This window comes from Hevea brasiliensis, chromosome 15 (assembly GCF_030052815.1).
Source record: "Hevea brasiliensis isolate MT/VB/25A 57/8 chromosome 15, ASM3005281v1, whole genome shotgun sequence".
Classification (NCBI taxonomy): Eukaryota; Viridiplantae; Streptophyta; class Magnoliopsida; order Malpighiales; family Euphorbiaceae; genus Hevea; species Hevea brasiliensis.
The window spans coordinates 46,094,928-46,117,418 of record NC_079507.1 but is presented as its reverse complement, the minus strand read 5'-3'; the positions used below and the strand labels follow the sequence as shown (position 1 = coordinate 46,117,418).

The 22,491-nt window shown below is 33.2% G+C and overlaps 1 protein-coding gene across 2 annotated transcripts in view; it reads right to left on the bottom strand.

Annotated features, from left to right (window-relative positions):
* The window catches only part of LOC110649775 (inositol hexakisphosphate and diphosphoinositol-pentakisphosphate kinase VIP2), a 38,406-nt gene extending 17,903 nt beyond the window's left edge, over positions 1-20,503 (bottom strand). Inside the window, exons 1-20 of one of the 2 annotated variants that reach the window (XM_021804471.2) lie at positions 20,145-20,503; positions 19,935-19,994; positions 19,808-19,854; positions 17,752-17,835; positions 17,047-17,110; positions 15,933-16,086; positions 14,796-14,866; positions 13,640-13,744; positions 13,092-13,184; positions 11,355-11,429; positions 10,542-10,627; positions 9,541-9,747; positions 8,962-9,061; positions 8,761-8,831; positions 6,564-6,645; positions 5,996-6,154; positions 5,771-5,813; positions 3,829-3,911; positions 3,626-3,688; positions 3,474-3,548 (exon numbers count right to left, since the gene is read on the bottom strand). In XM_021804471.2, coding sequence (XP_021660163.1) covers positions 3,474-3,548; positions 3,626-3,688; positions 3,829-3,911; positions 5,771-5,813; positions 5,996-6,154; positions 6,564-6,645; positions 8,761-8,831; positions 8,962-9,061; positions 9,541-9,747; positions 10,542-10,627; positions 11,355-11,429; positions 13,092-13,184; positions 13,640-13,744; positions 14,796-14,866; positions 15,933-16,086; positions 17,047-17,110; positions 17,752-17,835; positions 19,808-19,854; positions 19,935-19,994; positions 20,145-20,228 — 1,806 coding nt within the window. In that variant the 5' untranslated portion in view covers positions 20,229-20,503. The remainder of the gene's footprint in view (positions 1-3,473; positions 3,549-3,625; positions 3,689-3,828; positions 3,912-5,770; positions 5,814-5,995; positions 6,155-6,563; positions 6,646-8,760; positions 8,832-8,961; positions 9,062-9,540; positions 9,748-10,541; positions 10,628-11,354; positions 11,430-13,091; positions 13,185-13,639; positions 13,745-14,795; positions 14,867-15,932; positions 16,087-17,046; positions 17,111-17,751; positions 17,836-19,807; positions 19,855-19,934; positions 19,995-20,144) is intronic. The other variant, XM_021804472.2, reaches the window with a different exon arrangement.
* Between the last annotated feature and the right edge of the window lie 1,988 nt (positions 20,504-22,491).

Genomic DNA, 22,491 nt, shown 5'->3' with positions numbered 1-22,491 from the left:
GTTAAAACAACTTCTTCATGAGTTAAAATGTGGAGGTGATGAACAAATGAACCTGATTTGTAACAATCAAGCTGCATTACATATCGCTTCTAATCCTGTGTTTCATGAAAGGGCAAAGCACATAGAGATAGATTGTCACTTTATTAGACAAAAGATCGAATCTGGATGCATTGCTATAAGTTTTGTCAGTTCAAATGATTAGTTAGCTGACATTCTCACTAAATCTCTCCAAGGGACTAAAATTGAATATATCTGTAACAAGTTAAGAGCATACAACATGTACGCTCCAGCTTAAGGGGAAGCGTTAAAATAAGAATGTATAGATTAGATTGATGTAAATCCCTATAATCAAGGAACCCCTTGATTACTAAAATTGTATATTCCTTCCCTAATAGGAGACTGTAATTGTGCATATATATGTATAGTCATAGCTTGAGAAAATAATCAAGTTAATTTTTCCACAAAATCTCCTTTCTTTCTTCTTCTCTATTTCTCTAAATTCTCATAAATAATGATTTATGAGGGTTGCTCCCTTCATATAATAAGAATATGCGATTAAATCCCCTTTCACGTAAACCTCATCCAAATCTTATGGCTAACCAAGATGATATTTCTCTTGATGATATAGGACCACCAATTGCTCTAGATAACTCATCTCATGTACCAACATCACTTGCATCATCATGCACCCAGCAGAGGTAGCTAACCTCCCATTACTCTTTGTAAAGGTACTTGTACTTCTTGTGATGGTAATCCCATTTATAATTTCTTGAACTATCATCATTTGTCTTCACTCTATCATGCTTTCATTTCAAATCTAACTTATGTCCAAATTCCAAAATCTATCAATGACTATTCCATCCAAGATGGCCCAAGGTTGTGGTTAAGGAAATGATTATTCATGCTAATGATGCTTGAGAGTTAATGCAATTGCCACAAGGTAAATATGCTATTGGCTGTCCTTGGGTTTGTACTGTCAAAGTTAGTCTTGATGGCCTTGTTGCAAAAAGCTACAGTCAAATTTTTAGGCTTGATTATGGTGACACCTTCTCCCTGGCCCCCAAGATTACTTCTGTACGACTTCTGATCTCTTTAGCAATGATCAATCATTGGACACTTTATCAATTAAATATTAAAAATGCTTTCTTACATGGGGAATTAGTTGAGGAAGTATATATAGAGCAACCTCGGGGTTTGTTGCTCAAAGAGAGTCTAGCCTAGTTTTGTCAACTATGTCGATCTCTATATTGTTTAAAAGAATATCCGAGAGCAGGTTGGACGATTTAGCTCTATTGTTCAACAATTTGGAATGCTTCATAGTGAAGCGGTCATTCAGTATTCTACTAACATGATGACTATGGCAAATCCATCATCCAATAGCCTACATGGATAATATTGTTATAATATGCAATAATTAGAAAGACATCTGTTACATAACAGCCTGCACACTTAGTGAAACAGAGGAATAGGGAGAGAAAGAGAGAGAAATAGATGAGAAAAGAGATAGATTGGATGAGAAAAGAAATAGATTGGATGAGAAGAGAAGAGAATATTCAAAGATGAGAGAAAAGTATTCTTGTTTATTGATTCTTGGAATAACCTATTCTAATACAGATATACTCTATTTATACACTCCTTACTTTAATTGCTTCGACTTTCTCCTAAAAGGCTGTAGCATCTTTACAACTATTCAACTACCACACACCACCCTCACTATTTTACTCCCTCCACATACAATTACAAACCTTACTCTCCTTACTAGTATTCATTACATTTTCATTACAGCATCTGTCAACTTAAACATCATATTTTAGTCGCTTTCAAACCAACAATCTATGTAAACTGAAATATTTTTTGGGATTGAAGTAGCATAATCCAAGACGAGCATTGTTATTTCACAGAGGAAATTTAGAAGAGACTAGCATATTAGATTGCCAACATGTGGACAGCTCTATAGATTCAAATGAGAAACTGCATACTAGACAAGGGGAGCCATTGATGGATCCCAATAAATATCTAAGACTGCTTAGTAAGCTCAATTGTCTTACAATCACTCGACCAGATATTTCCTTTGTTGTATTTGTGGTTACTTAGATTCTTCAGGCTCCATGTGATAGACATTGTAATGCAATCACTTGTATTCTTAGACATATCAAAGGGGCACTAGGATTGTCATATGAAGAAAAGGAACATAAATAGAACATTGGATATTCTGATGTGGATTGAGCAAGCTTTTCTTCAAATAGACGATCTCGATGATCGCCTTCAGAGTACTGTGTCCTAATTAGAGGAAATCTAATATTTTGGAAAAGCAAAAAAGAAGGATAGCCAGATCAAGTGCAAAAGCCAAATACTAAACATGGCCACTTGTGAACTTATCCAGCTAAAATAGCTTCTTCAATAAATGCGATGCAGTGATGTCAAACAAATGGCATTAATTTGTGACAATCAAACAACATTGTATATTACCTCAAACCCAATTTTTCATGGAAGGACAAAGCATATAGAGGTAGATTGTCATTTTATTAGACAAAAGATCGAATCTAAGATATATTGCTACTAGTTTTGTGAATTTAAATAACCAGTTGGCAGACATCCACACTAAATTCCTCAAAGGATCTTCACTCGACTACATTTGCAATAAGCTAAGGGCATATGATGTATGCTCTAGCTTGAGAAGGAATACCAAGATAACTGTGTAGAATATCGTCCATAAATTAGGGCTGAAAGTATGGAGTAATTTTAGTACAGTAGTTTAAGAGTAATAAATGTACCTCTCCTTTTTCCTTGTAAACATAGTAGCATATAAATCCCCCCTCTGTTAAAGGAAATACACATGCTTTTCTATTCATCTTCATCTTCATCTTCCTTCTTCTATTTCTAGAATGACATTGCTTTTTTTTTTTTTTTTTGTCAAAACTATGCTAACCTTATTACATAAAGAAACAACTAATACAAACTCAAAACTCTAATTCACATTAGTTTCATGTGCACACATCATGCCCAATGTTGCCACCCCTACACAACATTCCCAAATTTTAATAAAGCTTAGTGAATGCTCTAAAAGAGAGTCCACACCCCACTTTGCAAGGTTGTGTCATTTTCAACCATCACTTTACTCCACTCCTCCCTCTCTCTCTCTCTCTCTCTCTCTCTCTCTCTCTCTCTCTCGTGCGGACACTCAAGCGCGCACACAAAGAAGTTGTTTCCACAACTGGTTTCAAAGGAGCAATCATGCCAAGGCTCACCTTCTATCCAATGTTCTACCAAAAGAAAGTTATAAGTCTGTCTTTCTGCCCAGATTAAGACAAGCAACACAAGCAGTAGAAAGTAATTTTTGACAATAATAAGGGAAAATCAAAGGGAATACAAGTAAACTAAATTAACATCATGGTGGGTCACTCTAATTCGATCACTGCATACATTGAATACAAAAACGTATTTGTATAATTCATATAAAGGAGAAGACAAACCTTGGCTTCTTCCATTTCAATGCTGGCATTGTCAAGTCCATCCAACATCGAGGAATCCTTGCTAACGAGGGAGACCTAGACAAAGCATGTTGCATTAGTAATTATTAAACATCCAAAAAGAATCAAAAACTTCAAAAGATAAGACCACAAACCAGGATTGGCGTTAGTTGTCCTTCCAAATCAAGGAGGCCTTTAGCAAATGCAGCTGCTGACATCTATGAACAAGTATCTTGTAAACAATGTATGCCAATTCCTTACTAAAACACTTGAATAGAAAAGAAAGCGCCAAACAAAATGAAAAGAAATTAACCAAAGATCAAATACTACGTTCTCTTTTTTTGCCATTATGCTATACCTGCACACGGCCCTCATCAGAGCTGTAAATTTTAAGATCATGTCGATATGTACTATGAAGGCGTAGCAAGCCTGTACCTTCTCCTGAAAATTCAAGCAACTTTATCAAGATAAGCATAGGAGGATGCTACATATTGAAACTAAAAAAGAAAATTTTAATTCATTGACATAAATCAGACATTTCTTGCATGATATACAACTAATAAAAAATGAAACTCATTAGCCAATCAAAACTAGATAAAGAATATGCAATGCATTACACATAGATGCTCAACACGTGTAATAATTTTACATTCAGGAAGCAAATACTAGAAGAGTATATTTACGATCCACATTCAACTAAACCATGTCATGCACCAACTTAGACTAAAATTCTTACTTAAAAATATGGGTTAATTACAAAAAACCTCCAAGGTTGGCATTAAAATGCACTTTGATCCCCATAATTCAAAATTGGCACTTCCTAGTCCATATACTACGATCAGTTAAAAGTACAAGATTTCAAGGCAATCAAGTGTTGGACTAAAGTGCAACTAAAATTTAATACTTAAGGACCATAGCATAATGCAATGGATGTAAGTTGAGTGAAAAAATCATAATTTATAATCAAGGATTAAAGTGTTGCGTCACTAACAAACCTCAAGGACTAAAATTGCTAATTTTGAAACAAGAAGAATCAACGTGTATGTTATAGGAAAACTCAACCAGTTTTATGTAAAAACTCAATGTTATGCAAGAGAATACAGAGAGCAAGTCTAATGGGCCTGGACCCTAGCGAGTGTATACAAAGAGAGCAGTAAAAAAGGGCAACAAAGATGAAGGGAATCTAGAAGACTCTAATGCAGAAGATTATAAAAGAATTCAGAGGCAGCAAAGGGAAATGAGTAACGGCAATTGAATGAGCTGGCAGTAGCATGAGATATTATAAATAGAGTATTAGAATAAAGGGGGAGCGCAGAGAAGTTCGTTATTAAAGTGTGCGAGCATTCTTGCTTGGGCTAGAGGATGAATTCCCTAGTGTTTCTTTCTGTTTGGCTAATGTATTTTCTGTTTGGATACTGATTTGTAATTACCAATTGCAGTAAATACAAGTGAATTCTCTCTTCTTCATTTTTCATTCTCTATTACAAGTTCTTTACTCACTCAAGCATTTTTTTGTAAATAATCCTAAAAATATTATGCAAATGCAGTAGGAACTCGATTCTACGTTGGCCAAGGTGAGGTGATTTGGTGAAACACATTAAGGCCAACAACCATGCACCTAGGGATTAAAGATGATATCATATAATCTTATTATCCAAAATGGTTATATTGAGATGGAGAATGTTAGATCAAGATGGAGTGGGATGGCTGTAAGATGTCTGCCGAACCAAAACTACTAGATAAGGAATGACCATAATTCATGGCCCAAAGCAGACACCACATGGATTTCCAAATTACCCAATAAAGTGGGGTAGAAAGTGGAAACACTACAAACACAGTTAAATAAGTGGCAGTTGACCTACCATAATTGGGGTATCCATTCCCTATCTCATTAACAAACCCCCCTCCCCTGCTTATCTAGTCTAAGAGGTCAAAAACCCGTTAAGTTGGAAATTTAGTACAATTATTTTGTATAAACACACCAAACTGAGAATAAAGCAAGATACACTTAGTAAATATCCATTTATAATCCTAACATTAATGTGGTTACCATTACCATAGAAACTATAAATTGAACAAGGAATGAAACAACATTCTGAACAAGCCTAAGTCCAAAGTTCTTGTCAGAATCAGAAATACGTTTTAGTTATGAAACAAAATATAGGGAGAGAGAACTCCGAGAAGGGGGGGAAAAAAAAACAACTCCAGCATGCATATCTCTTGTAAGCATACTCCCATTAAATAGGCCATGTGAATCAATTTTACCAAAAAAAAAAAAAAGAAAAGGTTCATTACTTGACCTGGATACATATTATTCCGAAAATATCTACCCAATTCTTCTGCCTGCACAATATTTAGAAAAGAAAATTGAAACTTAAAACAACAATGGGAAAGTAAAAGTTAATTGATGAAAGGTATTAAGAATTTTGCATAGCATACTTCTCAGCAGTCCTTACTTTTTTAATATATATTCAAAGATGAATGTAAATAAAGAACCAAAGCTATGAGTTCTAAATAATTAACACCTGCTTCCTGCCAGCATGAGTGAGAACACCCCCATATTTAAGAACCATCAGAGCTTCAACAGGACGTTCTTCCTCACCTTCACCATTACTTTTTGGAACTTTAACCCACTTTAGTGGCTTTAGTTGGACTTTCCTATATATGCCAGAGAAATGCCCACCCTGCATTCAAGAAAAACTTACAAATGTGATAAAAAGGACATAATTACTAGTTTGAGATAATTAAACAGCATATTCAACATAAGTGGTAAATTTAACTGAAACTATTAGACATGTCATGACCATTGATTATTTCGCACACGACCCTACAATCATAGCCATTACTTTTCACAATTGCTGAAATGCAAGTTAAGGTGTTAACATCAACCAAATTATGACCTAACTACAACACCCAGAACATTGCTTTCCCAACAGAATAAGTTAGAAAGTTTTCCATTTGAAAAAAAAAAAATTCCTATATGCTACATGCACATGCAGCAGAAGTAATAAAACCATAAATTGAGAATAGGTCAATTCATAAAAGCAATGCCAACATTTTTATTGAATTGAAATCCTCTCAATGGAGGCTAACCTCCTCAAGCACCGCTTTAACTTGACGAAGCTTTTCAGCATGTTCAATGTCTTCTGCCTCGCTATCACTTTCTCGACCAGGTCTGTAAAATGTAAGAAGTTATTAATAAAACTAAGAATTGACCTTGGAAATCAATTTATCAGTGAATCTTTAATTTTTTTGGCCTAATAGAAAAAAAAAAATCCATTTCTTTGCTCTTTTTCTCAGTTTTAGCCAAAACTTTTAATTATGTCAATTTTAGCTTAACCTTACAAAATTGTAAAGCTTTTGGGCAATTTAGTAACTATTTATATCGATTTTAATAATTGATAGATAAAATATTAATTTTTCAGAAAGGAAAATTTTAAGAAAAAAAAATAATGTTTCTATTATCAACAATGGAAAGTGTTGAATTTTGACTGTGAATATCGAATTGACAAGCTACGCGCTGAACTGGGCTTGAAATTGAGCTTCCCATCACCAAAATGGCCAAAGTCATTTTGGCTTGATTTGCTAACATTTATATGCCCTTTAATTTTCTTGTACACAACCGATGTGAGATTTGTTCCCACAAGTGATACTCCAATACTTCCCTCAAGTGGCAACCGAAACATCCGGTTGACACTTGAAACCTGAAACTAAAATGCAGCGGCAATACCGAGAAATTGAATTGAAACTAAAGTGGGTCCTAACCTACTCTGATACCATGTTGAATTCTGAACCCAGGAGTGTGAATATCAAATTGGCTGAATTCTGAACCCAGGAGCGTGAATATCAAATTGGCAAGCTACACGCTAAACTGGGCTTGAAATTGATCTTCCCATCAACAAAATGGCTTAGGCTTGGTTTGCTAACACTTATATGCTCTTTAATTTTCTTATACATTATCGATATGGAACTTGTTCTCACAAGTGATATTCCAGTAAAAAGTAATAGAATTTTTTTTTTAATTTTTTCTTATTAAAATAGATGCATAAGCTTTACATGTACATTCCAGTTTACATTCACTGAATTGGCCAAAATTGTTACCAACATCATAAGGTTAGCCTAAAATTGACAAGATCAAAAGGATTGATTAAAAAAAAAAAAAGAGCAGCAAACATTTGAATCCTTTTAGTCATTAGGCATTTTTATGTATAATTTAATTTCAACATAAAACCATAAGCTAGATGTGGCATGGATACCATATTTGGTACCAAAACAGAAGAATGGTATAGTGTAGACTCCACCTCTCAAAAAGCTCAAGTTTGTGTTCCTATTATTTCTTAAGTGACCACAACACAAGTCATGAACTTATGACCAGTCTGTATTCCAAAATAGATATCCCCTAAAAGAGACACAAAATTAATGTACTTCAAATGAATGTATTAACCATCATAAGCGAAGCAGCCATAAAATTATTGGAATGAGCATATTAGAACAACCATTTATACTTGAAAATTGCCAATTTACAAACTTTGCTGAATAGAAATAAGACAAAATATATACATTGTAAGTTTAACTCTCATAGAAAGAATGGAGGGGAGGTTCAATTGGATAGAATCTTGTGTCAAAATGCAACCAATGCAAGCATTTAAATTCTATCATCCAAAAGAATGGAGTAATAGATGAGGATGTAACTTGTATAATCAAACCTAGATGGATCAAATGGAGGAGTGTCATGGGTGTGCTATGTACTAATAAAATCCTTGACAAAGGGAAATGTAAGTTCTATAAAACTAGTGTCAGAAAATATAGGTATGGGAGTGAATATACTCACAAGATGAGTGTGGTAGAAATATGGATGTTTGGTAACACAATAATGGATAAGATTAAAATGGATCACATTCACCACAGATTGTATATAGCACACATTAGGGAAAAAAGGGCAAAGGATCAATTAAGAAGGTTTGGCCATGTCTAGAGTAGTCAAAAGCACAAAAAGTGCTCACCAAACTGCAAAAGTGCAGTGAAAATAGAAAAAGCGTTTTTACATATACTAAGCGAAGTGGAGGAAAGTAATATAAAAAATTTACAATTTTTTGATATTGATAAAAAATTGGTTTCATATAATATTGAATAACGAAAAAAAAAATCTATATAACTGACCCCCAACTAATTTGAAATTAAAATTTAGTTGTTATTGTTGTTGTTTTATGTTAGATTACATATAATGTACACAAAACAAATTAACAATATCAATGATAAATTGGAATCATTTTAAAATTTAGGGTGATACCTTGTACGAGGTACAAGCATTCGTGTTGCATCTAACAAATCTTGCAACTGAATAGCACTTTTGAGTTTTGTCTGAAAAATAAAGAGGGGGGGGAGCGAGTGAGAGAGAGAGAGGGAGAGAAAGAGAAACATAAACTATTCTTCTAGGGATAAAATATAAAGCATAATAGGAAGAGAATAAATAAAGAGCAACCTAAATCACCTCAGATCTAGGTCGTCCTCCATTGTACTTTAACATCAAATTTAACAGCTTTTCCTCAGTAACCTTCAGCTTCACCTTCTGTTTGGGAGTTCTATCACCACTGCCCACATAAAGCTTATATAAGAATTTAGAAAACTAACATAGTATTTGAAACAAAGAGATTCCATAAATTTTATGGGAATACATTTTCAATTATATACTTTCATGTTCAGAACCACAAGAATTCTCAATTTGAATTCCACAAAGTCAATTCCATAAAATTTAAAATACTTGGAACCAATTCTATTAAAATTGATGGAATTTGTGATTGAATTCCATACTACTTAAAAACACTGTCCATTATTTAATTAAAGCATAATTCTCCTCTCTTTATTAAAGCATGAGGAGCATTCTCTAAAACTAGATCCAATTCATTTCTTTTCCAAACATAACATTCATTTTTCAAGGTATTAATATATAGCAGAACAAATATGAGAACAATTGCAAATGAATGTACTATAGGATTCACTCACAAATGAAATGAATTCCTTGTTAACTAGGTTTCAAATGGATGGGAAAAAAAAAAATTCTACAACATACTGACGAATAACCGTAATTACACAACGTAGCTCCTCAGATTGCCCAAACGTTCCAATAATCCCACTTCCCTGACGAGTTAGTCCTTCAGAAGGCTGGACTGGTTCATTGACTTTCCAGGGTAAAGTGGGAGGAATCACTGATGAAAGGTGTGGAGCTTTGGCATCTAAGAACATTTTCCTCAATACACATGCAGCATCATCATAATATCTGCATTGGAAATAGAACTCAAATGTAAAAAAACTAAAGAAAATAGAAGCAGTGAAAAGAAAAATATAAATAGAATGTACATATATGGTCCAAATAAACAGCGTGCATTATAAAACAAGAAATAAAAATTAAAACTATAAAAATTTGAAATAAAAACAATGAAGGTAATGAAGCATATTGACATGAAATATAATATCTTTTGCCATTGTGCTTAAAGGAAATTTACCATTGTGCTTAAAGGAAACAGGTTGCCAAATTGACTTATACCCCTTCAATTTTGACCATTTAAGCCTTAAGGTGACACATAGTTTTATGATGTCACATCCAGCAGCACCATTGCATATATCAAGCATGAGTAATCAAAATTGTCAACAAAAGATGATTCCTATCAATATATTGTCTCATAGAAGCAACAAAAATCACCATGCTTCATCATAAAATTCAACATGTTTCAAAAATGAATTTTTAGTTTTTTCCCCTTTGTTTGTTTCCAGCTAGATCTGTAAAGTTCAAAATCACCAAATAGAAATTTTTATTTACCACTGTTTGAGACACAATAGAATGCTCAAAAGATTGGGGATAGGGGAAAGGAATAAGCCTTCAGTTAAAATTGCAAAGGCAAAAACGCAAATAGTGGCAGAGGGATGATTTTTTTTTTCTTCTCTTTTATTCTTTATGGTTCCTTTTGGAGAAGAAATTCAATAATGTAACCTTCAACCATAATGAGTATTTCAATTGCTTTTAGCAACTCATTAATTTACCCTCCATTAGAATAAGAAGAAAGTAAGTATTACTTGTAGGAATTTTTCACAAAACTCCATCCATTCACATCGCAAACATACGATCTTCCTTCACAACGCAAGAGGTCAAACCCACAAACCTGCAAGCAATGGGTACAATATGATGATATAATTGCATAAAAATATGATGTTATGATGAGAACAATACAATATGATCATAAACTAGACCAATAAAATAGAAGTTGATTTTACTTGTACAACTCGCTTTAGCATTTAACCAAAGGAAGACAAGTTTAACATGTTGACACTTCCTCATATTACAAAATTGACAATCACAAACTATCTACTAAATGAAGTATTCAAGAGAGCTCAAGTGTAACCCCTGAAAAGAGAATTCAAACTTCAAATACACTGATAAAAGTTTGAATCCAAATGGAAAAAAAAGCAAAGTCTAGCCTAGGTAATTACACCAATAAGAATTGAAGTGCCTATATCGAGATTTGATACAAGATCTACTTTTGTTGCAAAAATAGAATTAACAAGGAGGATGCAGAATTTGAACAACCTGATAGGACAAGGCAACAATAAAATGTTTTCATTGTTCTGGCAAACTTCACAAGTGCAAATGAAATACTGTTAAGGCAAAAAATCTGCCCCAGTTCATTAATGATTCAATGGATGCAATAATCAACGCAAAAATGGATAAACAGATGCAGTAGCACTTTAGACAAAGTTACAGAAACTAAAACAAACAGAAACCAGAATGCATTAGATATTTCAAATTAGCCACAATCAAGTTAGTAGAGCAATAACATCTTGTAAATCAGAAGACCACTAATTATTTTTAACACAATTCTGATGACGTACCGCTTGCCTAAATGCAATGCAAACCTCTCTTGCCATTTGCTTCTCGTTAGGTGTCAGTAAGACAGGATACCTCACCTGAGGAACAAAGTAACAACCATATGTTTCAAACATATCATCTCTGAAGCCCAAAACAACAATGTTAACTTCAACATAAGGAGTGTCATTTTTGTTTGTTGTTATATGCTCAAACTAAAAATAATTGGTTAATATAGGAACCTAATCATATCAGTTGGTTGTTCCTTTCTTTCCCTTTCTAAATGATATTCAGACATTTGCCAATTACTAGTTTCACTAGACTTCCATGAAAAAGGAAACACCGTAACGAGGTTCAGTGAAGCCAAAAGAATTTGCAAAAACATGGGACATGAAAAAATACTAGAAGACCAAAAAAATTACATAAACCAGAGTCTACGTAATTCAGTACAGGTGATAAGATCTATTTTATTAAGTACCAATTCTAAACCTCACAATTCTGTAGACACATTGTATCACAAGAGCAAGAAAGAAATATTCACCAGCTCATGGAAATGAAAACCTAGAACCTGCTTAGCTTGGGATGTGACACAAGAAGAAAAGTTTAAGATACTCTGCTTTCTTAACTAGTCAGAAAAACTGAACAGACTTCAATTTAGATCTTATAACTTTGAATATTACCACATGCCCATCACCTGAAAGTGCTATTTACAGTTGATTTTGAGTCATGCCAATGATCTCCCATTGTACCACAAAGATGCAATGTCGGTTATGAAAAGTTTAAGATACACTGCTTCCTTAACTAGTCAGAAAAACTGAACAGACTTCAATTTAGATCTTATAACTTTGAATATTACCGTATGCCCATCACCTAAAAGTGCTAGCTACAGTTGATTTTGAGTCATGCCAATGATCTCCCATTGTACCACAAATATGCAATGTCGGTTATGATAATCACCCACCCTTTAAAATCCCAGGGGGAACACAGACAATACAGTTAGAAGTCAAAGCAGATTAATCACCTACTCACTCACTGAAGGCATGCAATTTTAATAAGGAATGCACCTAGGCAAGTCTTTGCAATATTTTATTCTGCAGTTGTTTTTTCTTTTTAAAGTTATTTTATCAACAAATCTCAAACCTCCACCATTAATTTGACTATGTAAGCGACCTTACCATGATTATTATAAAGAAGAAAGAAGCCAACATTACTAGACAGCCTTTCAATACAATGCAGAAAGAGACTACTGTTTCAAATTTTTCTACAGCACACAACCAAGTTTGTTTTCTCTCTCCCTTCTCTATTGTTTTACACTCCAGCTTCTCTATTCGTCTTCTCTATAATTTTCCATATCTTGATTCACATTCATTTGACTTTCAGATCAACCATATGAGAATATATTAATCATCAGTTATCAAAATGGATGTTTCTCATATGAAACAACTCAAATGAATCATTTACCACCTACATGGAACATCCAAATATATCCTCACACTTAAATCTGACTAAAAATCCAATATTACCAAAGTAACAAGAAAAATTAATAGGGATTTGAGAAACAAGGAATTAAAATATAAGAGGGTAAATCAGTCTTTATATATGTGAGTGTGGGTGGTTGGGTAAATATCAGTGTATAGGTTTCTTAAATAAAATATTATATATATATATATATATATATATATATATATATAGAGAGAGAGAGAGAGAGAGAGAGAGAGAGAGATGCAGAGATGCTAGTAAACTGGATAGGTTAAGGGAATTACTTCCTTGCCATCAGGGTTTCTCATAACAACACCATCAACAACAGGAGACTTCCTTGCCTCAGCATGTGCGTATTCAGGGCCAACAGTATATACCTATAATCATTTAATGAGTCGAAAAGGCAAACTATTCATAACACTTGGAAAAATGAAAGTAATTAACACATAATTAAATATTGAAAGCAAAGAAAAGCTGTATACCCCAAGAAGGATAAATGCATTACTGGAGATAATTGCCAACAACAATGAATCCCAAAAACTGAGAAGAACTTACAAACCACATAATAAAGCAATGACTGACTGAGATGATTACAAGTTAATATCATTACATTTTTATAAAATCTTCCAAAATCAATGGACCCCTAGAAGAATAATCCAACTAATTTAAAGCAAGTCACTGACTCAAATCTCAATCCAACAAACTTAAGTTTAGGAGAGCTTTGTTCAAGTATTGTGCCAAGGAAAATGCATGTGTTTGACTTCATCTGCTTAAAAAATTGTAGATTAAACAAACATGTTAAAGGAAGTAATATAAAAGCCAATTATACAACCTTGACATCTGTTCCTCCTGTTGGCATAAATTCTTCATATATATAAGAGCCTTCACGCCTTACTCTTCTAACCTCTGGGTGGAACTCACTTGACCGGTTTCCAACCTGAAATTAAAATAGTCAGGTATAAGTATTACTATACATAATGAAAGTAGATGCCTATCTGTTAGTAACACAGCTATAAGCCCAGGAAAAGCTAATCCAGGCCCAAAGCAATTGAGAGCGTACTACAGGAGTAATAGAGGAATCAAGTGAAAGAATAATTGAAGGTAGGGGAGAAGATTCAAGAAGCATGCAATTGAAAGTTAGAAAAGAGAATTCACTTCTGTTTGAGGGAATTATGGGAACACAGGCGCTTGGAAATGCTAACAGAAAGGAACGCCAAATGCAAGTATAAATAGGAGAAGCCAGCCACAGCCATGAAGAGTGGAGAGAGTTTTAATCTATTTTTTGCTGTAATCTAGGGCTAGATTATTGGCTAGTTCGGGAGGAGACCTCCTGGTCCTTATTTGTTGTTTTCTTTTTTTCTTCTAGTTGAATTCTGCCGTAAGGAAAAAGATAGAAGAGGAGTGACATTATTGTACCACTGAGCCCTTAATGAATTGTAAGGCAGTCTGCCATTTTAATCAATTGAAGTTATAGTCTCTTATTTCACACTATTTGTTAATTGTTCCCAACTCTATCACTAAAAAAAAATGAAGCAAAAGAGCTATTGCACATACTGATACGTGAAATGCAAATAATTACATGTTAAATCTGATAAAACAGTTATGCTTTAATAAGTTCACAACTATGCAACAAGGTGAGGCAATCTTAACAATGGAGTTGGGTATCAACTCATCTCAACTCAACTAAGCCTTTATCCCAAAAATTTGGGGTCGGCTATATGAATTGGCTTTCTCCAATCTAAACGATTTTGGGTTAAATCCTCAGAAATATGTAATGCTTCTAGTTTTCTATAAACCAGCATAACCAAGTATACTAATCCATTTCTGATATACATGTCACAAATTCTTTTCATGGAAGAATCACCTAGGCTTCAAAAATGCATATTTTACATGACATAATTACACTTGGTCATAATAGAAGAAACAAAGAGTAACTGCTTTTTAATTTTGAACTATACAGATGAAAATTTTTTGAGAAATGATCGTACCTTCCGAAATAGTGCCTTCATGCCCCCACCTGCTGAGCTGGGATAATATATCATGATACTATGATCATCCCCTTGATAAGAGCATAACATGTAATTCATTATCAAATATGCTTATTGGAAAAGCAAATTTTACTGATGCAAATGCTACTTCAAACAAATAATGTGGTTAAAAATTTGTTAAATAAAACTCCATAGGCAGTAATAATTTAACACAACCATCCTGTGTAAATCACAAACAATTGAACCTTTAAACTCCTAATAGAAGAGAATAATTTCCTTAATGACTAAAACAAATTGTATCTTACTATAGAAGTTATGCAAAATTGAAAAACACCAACACAGGTACACTCGTCAAGCTCATCTTTGATTTTAATGGTTTAAAGTTAATTGAGCTTCGCCAGATCATGAAAAAACAATAATCTGCAGTTCTGATGCTATGGAATAGAAGTTAAGCAAAAGAACAAGTCAAAAAATTATGGAGGACCAGCACCTAACATTATCTTGACAAAGCTGCTCCCTATTTTCAATATATTCTTGATTTTCTGCATTTCCATGAAATGTTGGCTGTCAAGACTTGTATCCACGTACTTAAGTTTGGCAGCTCAAGAATTTTACCACAGAACCACATACAGGCATAATAGAACACCAAATTGTTCTTATGATGAAAAAATGGCTAGAAAGTTGCATAACTGAGAATATGAGAATTACAATTACAATTTCTATCTTCTTCCATCCACCCCATTCATTTGAAATAATGAGACAACAAAATCCAAGAGGCCATAATAAAGTTGCCAAGATAGGCAAGCATGTGATCAAGGCCTTGATGCACAAAAATCATTTATCTTATCAACTCATATTTGTATTTTATTCACACATTACTTTTTTTTTTTTTTGTGTGTGTGTTCTATGAACAATGGAAGAATGAATCAGATGAAATACAGTGTCAGAATAATAACTTTTGCAGGTCAAAAGCATTAAAAATACAAAATAACTCTTTTTTTTCCCTTTTTTCTTTTCTTAAACCAGATTGAAGCATCATGCAAAAAATAAGGTGCATTTTCACATCATTTGCCTAAATAGTAATGAGCACAAGCGCAAAGAATAGAGAACTAATTGGTACGTTATTAATATGCTCACCATCAATAGGCTTCTCCACAAATGGCTTCCAAAAACGATTGCCATGAACCTCAACAAAATCTTCTTCCTCAATAAAATAATCCAGTTCTTGATATGGAAATTCTCTATTAACAAGGGCATATCTTGGAACAGGGATTCCGTAAACTTCAAGATGCTTGTATCCCCAAAAAAATAAATAAATATTTTATTAATATCTCATTCAAACACTATAATGGGAAATAATAATTAAAATGATACAGCTTAATTGTATCCATGAGGACTTAAAGACCTTTACGAAATATATTACAGGAGTGCATTAATGATATGGATCAGGTGAAAAGCTTGGGCTGGAAGAATTGAAGGCCTAGTAATGTTTATTCTAGATGAGAGTTCAAGGGAGCTGGTGCATAGATGAGTTGGCAAAAGCTTCTAGAGAGGAGAATCAGTTAGAGGAAATCATGGAAGGACAGCTGGTAGACTGCCGGGCATGGGAAGGACCATGTGAAGAGCAACCTTATACAAAGAGAAAATAAAGCAGACGCAATTTTGAAGAGTGATTCTTTGTATTCGGCATTTCTGCTGGGCGACGAGCTTGTCTCCTGGAATTGTTATTTCTTATTCTCTTTTTATTGCTGCATTGAGAAATAGTAAGGAGTGAGAGAGAGAGAGAGAGAGAGAGAGAGAGAGAGTTATTTCTGAATTGTAACAGCAGCTTTGCTAGGCCAAGAAGGAATCTGACTCTTGGATTTATCTTGTTATTTTCCTATTTCATATTGCCATCAGTCATATTATCAGTAGAAGAGAGAAGAGAGTATTGCTGTAATTCTGATTTCTATTTTAAGATTAATACAAGTTTCTTCTTTGTTCTTTTCCATTCTCATTCCCTTAAGTTTCCTAACTCTATCAATTAATATCATCTCCTGGAGTGTATTGACTGATCATGCGCAAACAATTGCCCCCGAGAAAAAAGAAAACACACAAAGCCCAGTGCATTGCAAAAGAGTGGTGAATAGAAAACTGTTTTGCTGGATATATCCAGTGTTTCCCAAAAAAAGGATATGCAGCTACAACATATGAAAACACTGAAAAATTGAATCTGAATCTTGATAGTAAGGAGGAAGTTTGCACTGCATACCTGGTATACCTTCCTTCGGTCATGAAGAAGGTGTTGTGGCTCTAATTCATTCACCAGATAAGGCCTGAATCAAGAACATGATCCCACACACACTATGCAAATTTAGAAAAGTTGCATCATCAATGTAGATGATTAATGGAAACAAACACAACAATAGCATTAAATTTTCATAAGAAGCATATCACAATTATAAATACATAATTCCATATTCAGTCATTTAAAAATGAACGTACTGCAATAAGCAAAGTGTTTGCTGGAATTTTATTCAACAACATGATCATACAAAAATCACCGTGAACAAAATAGATTGGTTAATGATGTACAAATTACCATCATTAAAGAAGAACAAAGTGGACTGGTAATATCTACAACAGAAGTTCTGTTAATGTATAACAAATGGAAGGAGTTTGTTGAAATTTGGTTATTATTGAATTACGCAATCATATGAAATAATGGTGAACAAAAAATGGACTAGTTACAAGTTGGCATGCTTAAACTCAACAAAGTGGACTGGTAATTTTTAACAATCAAAATTAAATCCACAAAAGAAGTTCTGTGAATGTACAACAGATGGTAAACCATAAGAAGGAAATGTAAAATAGACAAATAAGAAGGAATTCGCAGTTGATCTTATCCTGGAATGGAAAGGCATTGATAGTTAATTGATCATAAGAAAAAAGAACAGAAAAAATAAGTAAAACTTACTTCCTTAAAGCAGCATATGCCTCAGCCTTTTCAAGAGGATAGCCATTGGAATAGAAGGCAATCAAGCAATCACATATTGGCCAGCTGGAATAAGCAAACGCTGCAACAAATTAGTAGTCTTCAAAAGAAAATTGACATTATCAAATTCTAAGGGCCCACAATTTAAACTGATTATGTGAGATGAGAATAACAAAATCTATATAAACAAGTAGCAACATTCCCCCACATCAGTAGCACAAACATCATGCCCTTTTAAATACTAAATTTTGAAAATAGACAACTATTTTGAATGGAGACCATGCAGCAACAAGCACACGTCACTTATTTTACTTCAGCGAAGAGTTGAAAAAGAAAAAAGCTTTAACCAAACAATTTTTCACTGACAACTCTATTCTTAGAAGGAAAATAATCGCCATATAATAGGATAATAAAGTAGGAAAAATAAAGATGAAAATTCAATAGGATTATGTGCAAAAGGAAATTTCTATTTAATGCTTATAACTAGGAAAAGAGAGAGAAAGGAGAGGTGGGGGAAGATTTTGGTGCATCAGTTCTAGAAAGAATATTCTTAACTACTCAATGTTCCGTCATTCTTGTATAGGTTTTTCTCACATTTGGCTGCATCTGTTGGACAATGCAAAGATAAAATGCCAAAAGAAATTCAAGATTTTCTGCATTTTTTAGGTTATAGCATTAAATTACCCAATTTTTGTGTTATCATTCAAAATTTTATAACCTCCAGTGTGCAGGTGTAAAATGCAACTAATTAATAAAATTTCAACACTTTTTATTCACATTGCTAATCACTGGTTAGAGACCATGAAAATTAATGGGTTTTTGTTTCTTTTCGAAAATGAATCACCAGTCACCACTACTACATTAACCAGGGATCTATTATCATATGAAATTCTGCTGTATTGCCACCACCAAAATCAATACCACACCAGGCCAGCATAACTATCACAGCATGATAAAATAACTCTTCTAGCAGCAGACAATCACTGTCATCACTTGTGAACCAACACTGTTGCCATCGTGCAACTATCATCGGCAATTCATTCACATCATTGTGGCTACAGCCACGGTACCACCATTATTACCACAGTTATTACCACCATCAACACCACGTGGCAAAATGCAAAAAGCATGTTCATATTAGCTTTACAGCAAAATTCAAATTTTAAGTATATCTAAAAAGCTAAAAAAGTTACACTAAAAAAAAAATGAGTCAACCCCAATCAATGCCTTGAGGTCCTTGACAAGTTAAGTTGCAGCAAATATTCTTTGCAGAATATTTGCATCACTTCTTAAGGGATGTTTAGTTCAGCTATTGAATGCAGGTAATAGCTAATAGATATTCAAATAACTGAACCAACCTATTTGGTAAATCTACCAAAACTGTAGCTAATACATGATAGATATCCAAATAGCTACAGTTTGCATCAGCTCTATTTTTAAAGCTTTTTGTCATTAGGTGATAGCTAATTGGAGTTTATTTTTTATTTAGACTATATTAGCCTTTTAAAATTTATTAATTACAAAATTTTTGTCTTCAAATTAATATTTTATAATAATAAATTATTTATAATTATAAGAAATTATAAATAAATATTTAATTATGAACAACAATTAAACTAGTTAAAATGTTCATTTTTATATGATAAAACAATGTATATCCATTAAAAAATAATTATTTTTTAAAAGTTAAATTTTTAATTTTTACATATGTTGTATAAATAAATTAATAATAAAATATCTATTTCAATAATAAAATAAATAATATGATATATCCTCTTATTAGCTATACATGATAAGGTTAGGATATATCCTCTATAATCAGCTATAAGCTGCCAACTATAAGCTATTAGCAATAGCGATGCCAAGCAGGCCCTCGATCTAACAACAATAGGAAACCAGTAATAGTAAATACAAAATAAAATCACTGCCTCTAAATGTCAATAAAAGGAAAAAAAAAACAACCAGACATTGTTTGGCACAGCAATTCACAGCAAACCAGTAATCAAACGAGATTTCAACTAATTATCCAAAAATGCACCTCTCAATTGGATCTTCGAGAATGACTTTGTCCCCAAAATGTATAATCTACAAACATAAAGTAGTAACAAAATTAAAATAAAATAAAATCAACTTTCGACCTTCAACAAAATTCATGCACGATGTACCTCAAATTCACCAAATGCCTGTAATCTCTCTAGAATTCGTCCCATTGGAGCCGATAACACCTAAACAAACCACATTCAGTAAAAAAAAAATCCGAAATACATAAAAATCCTACATTATTCTGATCTGTAGAGATTCATTCTTGCTGTTTTCATTATTATACATTAAAAACAAACAAAACAAAAAAAAAAAAAAAAAAAAAAAGAGAGAACCTCCAATCCGCATTTCACCTTCTTTTCCATCACGCAGACTCCAATAGTTATCTTCTTCTCAACAACTCCCCCTTCCTCCTCCATCTCTCTCTCTCTCTCTCTCTCTCTCTCTCTGTACCTATGTATCTCTCACTCCACAAACCAAAAACCAGACTTCCTCTGTTTCTTTCTCTCTCTCTCTCTCTCTCTCTCTCTCTCTCTCTCTCTCTCTATTTTTATATATAAAGAGAAGGGAAGTCACGAGGATAAGGGAGAGCGATTCACGTAGTCGGCCAGAGGAAAATGAGAGAAACCGAAAAAGATTTTGCGGGCAGGGGACTAGGGGGCTGTTTGGATATGAAAATTGTTAAGGGGACTAAAGGATTCTGGAATATGCAGTTGCCAAAAGGTTGATTTTTCCAAATTTTTTCTGGGACGGGCACGTGTAAAGGTTGTGTCACTATCATTTAAGTAACGCTGTTTTTGCAATTTATAATTTTATATAAATGGAAGAGAACCTCTATTTGGAATATTCTTTTTCCTAAATTACCCTCGTTTATTAAATAATTAAAGAGTAAATTACATCAAAATTGTTCAACTTTAATAAAACTCACATATTAGTTCCTAATATAAATTTGACAAATAGCTCTGCTGGTTTAAAAAATATTTTTTAGTGTTTAAAACGATCGAAAAAAATAAATTAATAAAATATATCTTTTATAAATATATATATATATATATATATATATATATGACATATACATATTATAGTTAAATAATAAAAATATTTTTTTATTAATTTATCTTTTTAAATATTTTAAACACTAAAATATTAAAAATATTTTTTAAAAAAATATTTCTCGTGAATTTTACAGATAATTTTTTTTTCTTCAGAATGAAGTAATCTCAAAAGGTATCTCTCCAAAAAGTGTATCTCCAAAGGTATCTCCCCAAAAAGTGTATCTGATATTAGTTTATGAGAAAACGATAAACTACAACTCAAAGGTACAAAGATAGGCAGGGGAAGGATTGAAAGTTGAAAGACATATAAAACGGGATTATACAAAAACAACCGATTGAACGCTTAAAAAATTTAACACCATGTAAATATGATATGTATGATTGATTTGACATTCAAATAGTATAAAGTAAAGATTGGGCAACCCATTAATGAAGATTTTGATATATAGCGTCAAAAAAGGAATTATTAGGTAGATTCAATATATTAATCTCATATAATATCTGAAATTTATTTTATAAATTAAAAAAAAATATTTATTATTTATAGAAAGAGCATTATTTTTTAATATTTATATTTTTTAATAATTTTATTTTATTTTAAAATCTTCCGGTGAACAATGATGGAGCTAGCAATTAATTTTAGAAGGGCTAAAGTGAAATTTAAAATGTATTTATATATATTGATAATTTTTTATAAAAATATGTTATAATTTTTTTTTATTATTTTTACTAAACTAGGCTATAACACTCCTCAGCTCCTTAGTTCCGTCATTGAGCATAAAAACATTACCTTAAGGTATCTATGATAAATGAAGCATGCCTGTAAAGTATAAGAGAAAATATTATTACCACGATGCCTCACGTAAATCACCTTGCAATAACCAGAAGTAGCATGAGAAGTAAGCGATCCATACAAGTCCCTGTCAGGGATCAAGCGTGAACCCCAAACAACTGCATATGATGTATGTGGTTGGACAATAACTACCACTTACTAAGAAGTGACACATGCCCTTATAACCATGCCATGCAAACAAGTATAGAGGTGGACTGTATGCTTAAGTAAGGACTCTAAAATCTGCCTACATTATCTAATTTTAGAATCCGTCGTGTTGAGGGTCAAGGTGGCTACTTCATGTGCAATGGGGAAGATGAATCTATTTTTCATGTGCTCATCAATTGTCTTTTTGCACAGCAGTATTGGCGTGCATCGAGTGTTGGATTCTGGCAGACTTCAGGTTCTCAAATTTTGGACTGGCTTGGCAATTTTTTTCGTTCCACTAGTGTTGAAGATGAATGTCTTATTCTTGCCGTTCTTTGGAGCATATGGGATTATAGAAATAAACGACTTTAGCGCAATATTTCTCTTAATCCAGCTAAGTTGTGGCTAAGGCCAGGAAGATGTTATTGCAGTAGCAAGATGCGCAATTTTTGCCGGTTCTAGAGAACAATTCTGCTGCTATTTCTCAGATTACTAGATGGCTTCCTCTTATGCCAGACCGGATCAAATGCAATACTGATTCAACTTTGAATGTCAACCAGGAAAGAGTAGGTGTTTGTTGGGTTCTTCGCGACTCGCATGGCATTTTTATGACTGCCAAAGTGAAGTGTTTTATGGGTAGAATGGACT